This window comes from Blennius ocellaris (genome assembly GCF_963422515.1).
Source record: "Blennius ocellaris genome assembly, chromosome: 2".
Lineage (NCBI taxonomy): Eukaryota > Metazoa > Chordata > Actinopteri > Blenniiformes > Blenniidae > Blennius > Blennius ocellaris.
In genome coordinates this window covers 26,973,315-26,984,228 of record NC_137651.1, presented here as the reverse complement: position 1 = coordinate 26,984,228, position 10,914 = coordinate 26,973,315, and the positions used below count along the sequence as shown (strand labels likewise).

The window sequence follows — 10,914 nt, the reverse complement described above, 5'->3', positions numbered from 1 at the left end:
TAGAGAATGTTTATGTTAAAGTTAAATTTTTAAAGCAGCTTTTTCCCATTTCTTGTGGTCTGAGCAATTTTTCCCATTCAATTATTGTATATTTTTATAGCCTTTTTTTTGGCCAACAGATAAGAGTCTGGTTGAAAATGACTCTTGAATTCTTCAAGAGTCTCATGGTCGCAGACTCTTTGGGTGCGACAGTAACGGATTGTCAGTAAAATCTGACCTCCAGTGGTGGAAATACATAAAACACTCTCGTGTCAAGCCAGAATTCCTCTTTGCTGCTTTCCAGAGTGTTTTTAGTCGGATGATGAGGCGCATGAATCCTCCAGGGTGTAAATTATTTATGTCACTGTCTGTCTCTAAACCCAGTCCACATCCTCTTTATGCTTTCCTCCCCACAGAAACGTTAACATGACAAATGTGTTGAAAGACCAACGCTTGACTCTTTATATTGACTTTATCCTTGAATTTTTGATTATTGTAACAAACTTATTTGATTCATCATGAATTAAGAATCAAGCTTTTTTGAGGCAAAAAGAAAATATTGCACAGAGAAAGGACTGTTTTTTGTCATGTAAATATTGACTTTACATCGTAAATCATGCTTTTAAAGAAAGGCTTATGAATCCAATATAAGTTTATTTTCTAAATGACACACTTTTGAAATTCTGACTCAAATAAGGAAAGGTTATGAGAGTAGAAAATATGATAAGATGAACACATGACTTCAAGGATGTAAAAACACAGAGACGAATATGAAACAGTGAATAGAGGAAAAACAGTGGCAACGACGTGATTTAACCACATTTCACCACTTTAAGGGAGGTGGTCGTCTGAAGCTTTCACTTTAATTGTTCAAACGATTGTGAATGTATTGTTTACAACCAGTTATAATTAGACCTCAGTCCAATCCTTTCACCATAAACATTCTAAAACTTTCTAACCCTAAAATAAATTATATATTTACTTGGACTTGGACTTGGACTTGGACTTGGACTTGGACTTGGACTTGGACTTTCTTTATTGTCATTGCAGTACATCACACAGTAAGGAACTGGCAACGAAATGCCGTTGCTTAGCAACCGGTTAAAAAAGGCATTAAAAAAACGTATTTAAATATATTTATAAAAGTAGTGCAAACAGTCAAACATTTAAAATAAGGTGCATATGAACGATAAGTAAAAGAGCAGTATGAGAAATGGGATAGATTAAAATTGAATAATTGCACAGTGTGATATTGCCCAGTATGATGATGTAATGTTATTTGGCTTTTAGAAGCCTGATGGCTTCACTTCTTCACAAAAATTACAAGGATGAAGGTACGTTGTTGAACAACGTTAAACTGTTCATCCACCTTGTCTAAAGGTGGCCCCAGCGAGAAATGAGGCGTTGCTGTTTATTGTAGTATAAGTTAATCAAAGGCGTATTTTGGCTTCATTTACTCAAATACTATGCAGTCTGCGACTAGTTTGTTACCACCATGTCACAAAACTCCACTTGTCTCCAACAGACAATGAACTCATTGTACTTACAGACTCTCCCAAAGGCGCCGGATTAATGCATTATGGGATGTGGTGGAAGAAGATATTGTCTTCGTGGACGTGTGGATGTTTCGTGATTTCATGCTATCGTGAAATTAAATATCCAAGAAATGTTTTGAGAACTTTATGTAATTCATGCGGTGAAAAGTGAAGGCAGAAAAGTACCTTGTACCATTGTCTACGGTCACTGTGATAGGGCCCACCAATGTTGGAAAAATACCATGAGACGTTTGTCAGTTATCATGTTTCATTTTCATTCCTGTGTCGTCACTTTGCTGAGAATATACTCCAAAAACTGTTTACAAAGCTCTAAACTGTTTTGAAGTTCTTTGGACTCCTGCAGGCTAGGAGAGCCATTTTGTACACTTTGTTGGAAGAGCATGACGGCCAAGAGCATACGAAATAATTTATTTGAACTTCGGGAAACACACAATAAACATAATTTTAGATGAAAACATGATATATGTGTGGTAATTAGGAGCAATCCCCACATATCCTTACCTTTATTTTTTGATCTAACCTGAAATTATTGAATGGCCTGGTCGAGATGGAATTGTGGCTGGTGCCGGTGTATATACAGTATACAACTTTATATGGGCATTGTTATGCTATTGATGTTGGTTGTGGGAGGGGTAGAAACCAAAATGACAATCAATCATATAAAAAAGAAAATCATTGTATTATCCAAAAATGACCCGCTTTTTTCAGCCGATGTCACTATTTTATGTCACTGATGCAGCTCTGCAATCACTGCATTGATCAGAAGATAAAGAACAGTTAGAGCTTCTGACGGTTTTTAATTGTCGCGTTTCCTTTCACAGTCTGCGGGTGGCGCTGTTGCTCAAGCAGCGTGCTCCGGCGTAGAAGAAGAACGACTTCCGGTTTGTAACAGGAAAAAAAACAAACCGGGAGAATCCGAGGGGGTAAGAAGAAGCAGAGGAGGAGGAGGACGAGGTTATTTTTCAGCTTCTGCTTTCAAACTGTCAGAAATAATCACCAACAACTCATCCCTGGCAACGTTTAGAACCAGCGAAGTACTTCCATATGGATTTTGTCAATGTTTATCCGCCAGAGCCTCGTAATGTCTGTGGACAGTGCGACAGGTTTAACGACAGCTCGAGCTTTAGCCATGATAACAGTGGCACATCAACTAAAATTCAACTAAATACTTCAGCAAATCGGTTCATTCAGATTCTGGGGGTTTTGTCGGAGCCTCGGGAGTTTCTGTGGTTGTTAATGCACGTTAGGTATTATTTTTTTTAATTTTCTCACAGCAGCGGGCTGTAGCAGAGCAAACGGCACATCCAGCCATGATGTCGACGAAGAGACTGGAGAACTTCCAGGTGGGGTGTGAGTGGGATTGCTGCAGCTTCCAGGGCCACACCATGGAGGAGCTCAGCGACCACATGGCCCTGCACCTCAGGGACTACCTGGGGGACAAAGACGCCCTGGAGGAGCTGGGTGAGTCGCGGCGACGTCTTGTTCGTATGGGGAATAACGTCCAGTTCCAACGATCTCCAGGTCCTGCATGTGAGCTGCACGACTGTTTGACCCATGGGATGTTTGTGTGTTTCACTTTCTCAAACGTTTCCCCTCATAAAGGCGACGATGGCTTGATTTATAAGATTTCAAAGTAGACTAAAACCAATGCAGTTACAAAACACACGAGGCCACCTGAGTCCATCTCCACCACATCACTGGTTAGTTTGTAGTAAACAACAGCAGGCTCAAATTAACAATGACAAAGGCTCTGTACAGGTGGTTCTGTCTGTTTTTAGTCTACTTTTAATTATGATACAGGGGGATCCAGTCCAAGCTGAAGTCCATCCAGAACAATGAGTCTCTCACCTTCCATGAGGTCCTGGTCAACAGCAGGAGCCACTTGCCACCAAAGTGCTGTACAGATCACCACATTAGATCCTTCCTTCCTCTGGCCATACGACTATATATAAATAGTCTAAATAGTTCAAAACAAATGAGGTCATTTCTTCACTTCACTTTCCTGACCGTGTTCAGATATGAGTTTTTTTTTTCTTTATGTCATCAACACAATCAGCATGTCGCTGGATTTTCTACACTTTAATACCTGCTTCACCTCAATAAGAGTCGCTAAAATCATAGGAGCTGATTGCCAGATTTTTTTTTTTTTTTAAAGCAATGAACAACTGATACTACGGGAGTGTACATTTGCAGTCTAAAATTGGCGTTTCCTTTGTTTCGTTTTGCCACAGCATGGCAATAATCCCTGGTTGTTTCCCTTTGAGCAGACGAGTATGCGTGTCTCTGGGATGGCTGTGAGTTCCTGTCCATGGGGAGCCCCACTGAGCTGGAGGTCCACGCGTTTTTCCACAACTACCACGGCAAGCTGAAGTTTGTCGGGACGCAGCTGCTGAAGTCGCGTCCCGACCTCCCCAGCTGCAGTCAAAGCCTGCACATCCACAACCTGATACCCGAGGGGTCCGACGGATACGTCTGCCAGTGGGAGCACTGTGACGTGCGCGTTTCTGTTTGGACTTTGTCGCCTCAGTGAGTAACGCCAATGCTGGCCTTCCATGATTTGTGTATTTCTGTGCGCAGTGTACATTCAATAACCCCGAGTGGTTCTACCGGCACGTGGACAATCACGTGGAGAGCGCAGAGCCGCAGCCTCTCTCACAGCAGGAGCAGGCGCTCTTCTGCAGCTGGGCAGGTATGAGTCAAAGGGAATCACTGCCGTTTCACCTGCTCTGGCCCTTTCTTTTACTCCGTGCCCCCCCAATTCCGTTCCAGGCTGCGACGCCTACTTCAAGATCAGGTACCGACTGAGGGAACACGTGCGCAGCCACACTCAGGAGAGGCTGGTCGCCTGCCCCACGTGCGGCAGCATGTTCTCCAGCAACACCAAGCTGTTCGACCACCTGCAGAGACAGGCCGTGCCAGTCGGTGAGTCCGGACGGCATTTATCACGCGCTGGTCGATTTTCAAACGTGAAACATCTTCGCCGTTTTCCTTTCTTCCATTCAAGCAGAGTCACTGGTGTGTGAACACTGTGGAAAAGCGTTTCCCAGCGAGAGGCTTTTGAGGGATCACATTCGACAGCATGGTAAGAAACATCTGCAGTGGGTTTTTTTTTGTTTTTTTTTACAGGAAGCAAATAACACTGAATCGACTTATAATGGCAGCAGTTAGTGGGAGGGGCATATCAAGCAACAGTTTACCATCATAGACAAGAGTCAGGCTGTGATGGGCAGACTCCTGCATCAGAGCATTTCCAATAGTGGTGAGGAGGATCTATCAAGAGGTTTTAAGGCTGTAGTGCAAACTGCGGCTCCTCTCAAAGAAAACCTTTTTAAAATGCAGTTTATTTTGTATGAGCAGCTTAAAGTGGACCTACATGTTCTGCACATGGCCAAGTTATTACTGATCTGTATTTCTGAACATAAGGAGAGGGTGGACTCCAGTTAACCGATAAGGAGTGTGATAACTAAACACTCTTTATAGCCGTTACATCCACTTCTTCCTGGTTGTGTTTGTTTCTCCGCCAGTCAATCAGGTGAAGTGTCCGTTCTGCGACATGACGTGCACGACGCTCGCGGCGCTCAAGATTCACATCCGCTTTCGCCACTGCGACGAGCGGCCCTACCCGTGTGACTTCTGTGACAAGAGGTTCGCTTCCAAACACCAAAATCCAAACACTGTTATTGTTTGGATTTTGGGGGAAGAAAATCATTTCAAGTTTGATGTCTTTGTTAATCTGATACAAAAATCCCACACACTGTTTTGACTTGCATCAAAAAGTAAAAAGTATGTAACAATTGTTTTACATGTTAATTAAAAACATTTTTTTAACTCTATTTGAAAAGATAGAAAATAAGCATTATCTCTTAAAAGTTTGTCATATATTGAGACGCTGTTTTTCGCAATCTCATAAACGAGCATCACAAACGATAAAACTGAAAAAAAAAACATTAAAATGTTTTGGTTTGTATAAAAAAAACATAATTGAAGTTAATTGGTTTGAATTAAATTTAAGGCAAAAAACCCAAACTTTTACAATCATTCTAAATATTGCATTTTTGCAGGTCAGTCAATTCGTTGGCTATTTATATCTTATCTGCTTTTAATCATCGTCACTAATGTGGCTGTAACGTGTGAGATAAGAATGGAGGATCCAGAGTCAGTGAAGATTCAACTTGTTTCCCACAAACTGAAATAATACAGAAAGCAAAGTCTGTTTTGTCCCAGATCACTGTTTGATATTTAAATGTTATTTAAATTTCAATGTTTTCAGTCAAAATAAATCTTGAAATGGATTTCAAAAAAAAAAAAATAGCACAAAAATAACAGTGTGGTCGCAATAGTTGAGAAAAATGCAGATTTTCTTTTCTTTTGATTTTAAAAACAATGTTTAGATGGGGCTTTCAGCATCTCTATGACTTTGTTTAATACCCTGCAACAATGCAACTAGTTAAAAGAACATTAAGCACTTAAACTTTACAAACGGTCTAAACACAAGACATAATTACTTGCTTTTGGAGGATTCAGACTAAACAAGTGAAACGATATGCCAGGGCAGATCCTGGTAACGTTTCTCGAAATAACAAAACATTTCTTGGCTTTTGAAAAGAGAGAAATATCCTCAAACGCTCATTTCAAGCACAATAAACTCAAAACGAGTTTGTCAGTTCTTCTTTGACACCTTGTCTGTTACTCAGTTCAAGTTTAATCATTTGTGTCGTAGTAATAATGCAGCTGGATCATCGTGAAGCCCACACAAAATATCATCACTCAATGTTTCTATATTTAAATTGAAATGAAATGGAAAAAATGCTTGTCCTCTTTTCATCACTTATAAAAACCCCAAAGAATCACAAAATGTTTTGGATTCATCTGCGGAGCTGAAAGTACTGAGGCGGTTGTCGGTGTTCGATTTAAAGCATTTCTCTCTTTTTTTTTTTTTTTCCATCTTCAATACTTTCTCATGAACGGTCTTTCCCGTTCCGCCAGATTTAAGAACCAGCGAGATCTCCAGAAGCACACCGAGGTCCACAACGAGGGGACGGTGTACCACTGCACTGTGGAGGGCTGTGATTACTCCTGTCACACCTTCCAGACCATGAGCCAGCACTTCAAGAGAGCCCACGGGGTGTGTTCACATCGCCGCCAAACTGCTACGTTCACATCCCTCAGTCCCAGGAGTCACCGGCCAAAACCAGCCTGCAGGAGGCTCCAGTAGGGAGGCTCCAGTAGGGAGGCTCCAGTAGGGAGGGTCCAGTAGGGAGGGTCCAGTAGGGAGGGTCCAGTAGAGAGGGTCCAGTTGGGAGGGTCCAGTAGAGAGGGTCCAGTAGGGAGAGTCCAGTCAAGAGGGTCCAGTAGGGTCCAGTCAAGAGGGTCCAGTAGGGAGAGTCCAGTCAAGACGGTCCAGTTAAGAGGGTCCAGTAGGGTCCAGTAGAGAGGCTCCAGTAGGGTCCAGTAGGGAGGGTCGAGTAGAGAGGCTCCAGTAGGGAGGGTCCAGTCAAGAGGGTCCAGTAGGGTCCAGTAGAGAGGCTCCAGTAGGGTCCAGTAGGGAGGGTCCAGTAGAGAGGCTCCAGTAGGGAGGGTCCAGTCAAGACGGTCCAGTAGGGAGAGTCCAGTCAGTAGGGTCCAGTCGGGAGGGTCCAGTCAAGACGGTCCAGTAGGGAGAGTCCAGTCAGTAGGGTCCAGTCGGGAGGGTCCAGTAGGGAGGGTCCAGTAGGGAGGGTCCAGTAGGGAGGGTCCAGTCAGTAGGGTCCAGTAGGGTCCAGTCAGTAGGGTCCAGTAGGGAGGGTCCAGTAGAGAGGGTCCAGTCAGTAGGGTCCAGTAGGGTCCAGTCAGTAGGGTCCAATAGGGTCCAGTAGGGAGGGTCCCTCTGGGATCCCAGCAAGGTGTTAAAATGACAACAACAAAAAAAGTTGATGTTGATTGATCCTGAATTTCCTGAGTTTAAATTTCATTTCATTTCATGTCAGGGCCACATTCAGTCCAAATTAGTAAGTAAAGTTTAGTTACAAAGTGTTTTTCGCTTCGAGTGCTGTTCATCAAATGGGAGAAATATAAACAAAACATAAGAATGTCATAAAATACATAGTAAATGTCCATCTTGACTGGTGAAATAGTGGTTTAATAAGCTTAAAATTTGAACTTTACACTTTTTCAATGTCGTGGCGCAGAGTGTGTGATGAAAATGTCCATTTGTGCAAAACCAAACAGTTGATAATAGAAATTATTCACAATCTGGACATAAAGCCCAAAAAACAAAACCCACCTAGAATAGGTATGATTTTAAAAACTGAGTACGGCTTTGATTCTAATGCTAATGTTCTATCTTTCATGGCAGCATCACTGATCTCAGTGTTGTATCTGCTACTTGTAGGACTTTTCTTTTTTTTTTTTATCCATGTTTTCTTTGAAATTTTTTCCGCTTCGACAGAAACTGCCATGATTTAAGCTCTTTCAGCAAATTTGCCCTATGAAGCGCAAACTGAAGTAATTTGTTGCTGTGCAGAATTCAAAGCTAAAACAAACAAATGGATGGTATGTTTATTTTTCTCTTTCTTTCAGATTTTACAATAAATGTGCCCAACTCATAAAACGCCTCATCTAAAGATGATAGTCACACTGGTGCTCCTCCTGAGGATCAAACTGGACTGCATCTCGTCCCTGATCATCTCAACCTGCTGCTTAATTTAAAAAAAATGTTTTTCTGTTTCCCACCAGGATGGAAGTATGTCCAAATATAAATGCCATATATGTGACAAGGTGTTTTCTTGGTGCTACACCTTGACACTCCACCTTCGTAAGAAGCACGAGCTGAAGTGGCCTTCTGGACATTCTCGCTTCAGGTGAGTCTCTTTCTGGTGACGCGAAGCTCCTGCTGCTCCTCTGAGCGTCCAGTGAACCGACTTTAAAGGCCTCGTGAAATGTAAAACACGACTTTGCAAAAAACAATAGTTGGGCTCCTACTTAGAAGGTTCCTCCGACTCTGCCCCACCACTGTTGTCGCATAACAAAGTTATTTGAATTTTGAATCTCCAGCCGAGGAAGTCGGGGGGAATCCTCCTTCGTGGGCGTGACATCACGAGTTGTGCAGATCTCGATCTGTTGTGTTTATATCGACTTGTTTCCTTCTTAAATATCCAAGTTTTTACAGTGTTTTGAAGTTATAGTCGTCATTTTGTGAGCCTTGACGAAAGATTGAGCCTGGAAGAGACCTGAGAGAGGAGAAAAGGAGCGGCTAGCTGCTAGCTCGCGCGGCTAGAGGCTAGCTGCTAGTAGACGATCAAATAATACCTGGACTCATCTTCGGTGATTCCGCGCAGTGTGAAAAGCGCTTCGACGTGTTGGATCCAGGAAGCCGGTCGTTCTGCCAAACGTCAGGACGCCTCAAAGCCTCAAAGGTGAAAACTGGCAGCGGCTGAGACGAGGAGACGAGGACGAATGGAGGACAAACTGTCTTCTGCTTCCTCAAACATGTTCCAGACGGGGTCACCGATGGCAGAACGACCTTCTGGGTCTTCATCAATCACTGGATTTGAAATGATGATGATGATGATGAAATATGGTTAAATTCAGCCTCTTCGTCGTCAAAACCCTGATCCTCCATAATGTAAACACAACATGGGCGTGTGCACATCCAGTGACGTCACTCTATTATTGTCAGAAGCTCCGCCCAGCAGCCAAAATGGCGCCGTTTATCGGCTATTTTCTCACAGTTTTAACATTTTACCCTTGGACCAGTTAGCATAAAAAATGTCCCGAGAAGCGACAGCCAGAGTGTTTTGGAGGTCGAATTTTCATTTCACTAGGACTTTAAGGTTCTCTGAGGCGAGTAAAAGTATAGTTTGTGTATAACTGGAAGGTTGCATCAGTTTGCACCATAAAACAAAGTCTCTAAAGCACAACGAGATAGGGTCTCTTCCTGTGTGACCGTCTCCGGCTCTTTTCCGCCGCAGATACAGGAAAGACGTGGACGGCTTCCTGAAGGTCAACATGGTGCGTTTTGAAACGGTCGAAGTGACCAAGGAGATCATGAAGAACATGGCCAAGAAGCCCCAGAGCCTCCGGAAGAGTCCGAGAACCGGCAGCCAGAACAAGCGGGCGGCGGCGGCGGCGCAGAGCGGACGCAGCTCCCCCGCCGGCTCGTCCTCGCCGTCCTCCAGCTCCTCCTCCTCGTACTCCTCGGAGGTTTCCCCCGGCGACGGCGGCGCGTCGGGGCAGCCCAGCCCGAGGGGCAGCGACTCGCCCGTCTACTGCGTGATGAGCGCCATTCCTCACATTGAGGACGACGCGGCGGGACTGGAAGGCTGCGAGGCCGGCGACGCCTCGGGCGCCGTCCAGGCGCTCACAGAGGTGGCGAGGGGCCTCGGCATGGACGTGGTGTAACCCCAACAAACTCTCGTTTCTGTTAAATTAGCCAAATGTTTCGGTGTATTTCTTATTGGAAGCAGCTTCTTTTTTTTTTTTTTTCTTTTTTTCAGGCAAGGCTTCGTTTCCTCCGACTTTTTAAAAAATTTGATTTTACTTCGATTGTGAAACTCAAGGGTTCTGGGCAGAGCTGGTCCTGCAGGATGTGGTGGTTCCAACAAGACGATACGTTGTAACATATTTTAAATACAGATTTTAATACAAAAGCAAAAGTTTTCCTTTGTCTGCTTTGATCTTTGTAATTGAAATTGGAGGCAGAAAGATCGACGACGTAACGTCGCCAAGTAGCGTTTTTGTTTTTACACATTATGATTCTGTGCGGGGAGAAAAACGTGCTCAAATCTCGAGGTTGTAACTGCGAGAAAAGTAGGAAAATTATTCTCTAGCTGAGCCCAAAAATGAAGAAGTCATTAAAAAAAAAAAATGCAATATTGTGTTCTTCAAGAACAGAATCATGAAAATCTTCAGGCTCAACTGTGAATTTTCAATATCCAGTAGATCCTGAAGTTTGTGTTCCAGCTGTGTCACATGCCCGCTAATCTCTTCTCTGATTGGACGATCGGAGTTTTGAGAAGTACACTTGCCTGGTTCTGTTCAAACATAATAGGAATAAAAAGGACAAGAAAGCACATGAAAGCTGAGTTTAACCCCAAAAAATCACAAAATGTTGTTGATGAAATGTTTTTTTAAATGGACTAATTTGGTAATAAATAAATAGGCAAAAGGTTTATTTTGATTATTTTAGCTGCTGTAAAAGAGTGACAATATTGGGGAAATGCCCGGTGGGAAATGTAAAAAGGGATATTATATCATGAAACTAGCATTGAAGTAGAAGCATGCAGTGTTCCTCATCTCAAACAATTTATTGAAACGAGAGCCAATGACAGCGGAGCGTAAACAAACAACAGAAGAACGTCTCATTAACTTGTCGTGTGACCTTCAGCATCAGTTCCACCTT

General features: G+C 43.1%; 1 protein-coding gene across 4 annotated transcripts; it reads left to right on the top strand.

Moving 5' to 3' along the window:
* Positions 1-2,448: 2,448 nt before the first annotated feature.
* Positions 2,449-10,119, top strand: LOC308142573 (histone H4 transcription factor). Of its 4 annotated transcripts, none has more exons than XM_080513061.1 (10): positions 2,449-2,489; positions 2,813-2,996; positions 3,803-4,029; positions 4,113-4,224; positions 4,305-4,457; positions 4,540-4,617; positions 5,060-5,180; positions 6,522-6,660; positions 8,250-8,374; positions 9,485-10,119. In XM_080513061.1, the coding sequence occupies exons 2-10, from the start codon at positions 2,846-2,848 to the stop codon at positions 9,912-9,914; spliced, it is 1,536 nt and encodes a 511-aa protein (XP_080369187.1). In that variant the 5' UTR covers positions 2,449-2,489; positions 2,813-2,845; the 3' UTR covers positions 9,915-10,119. The 4 variants fall into 4 exon arrangements, with proteins under 4 accessions (XP_080369187.1, XP_080369186.1, XP_080369188.1 ...); XM_080513060.1 differs by having other exon boundaries at positions 2,810-2,996; XM_080513062.1 differs by having other exon boundaries at positions 2,461-2,996; positions 4,543-4,617.
* Positions 10,120-10,914: the final 795 nt, after the last annotated feature.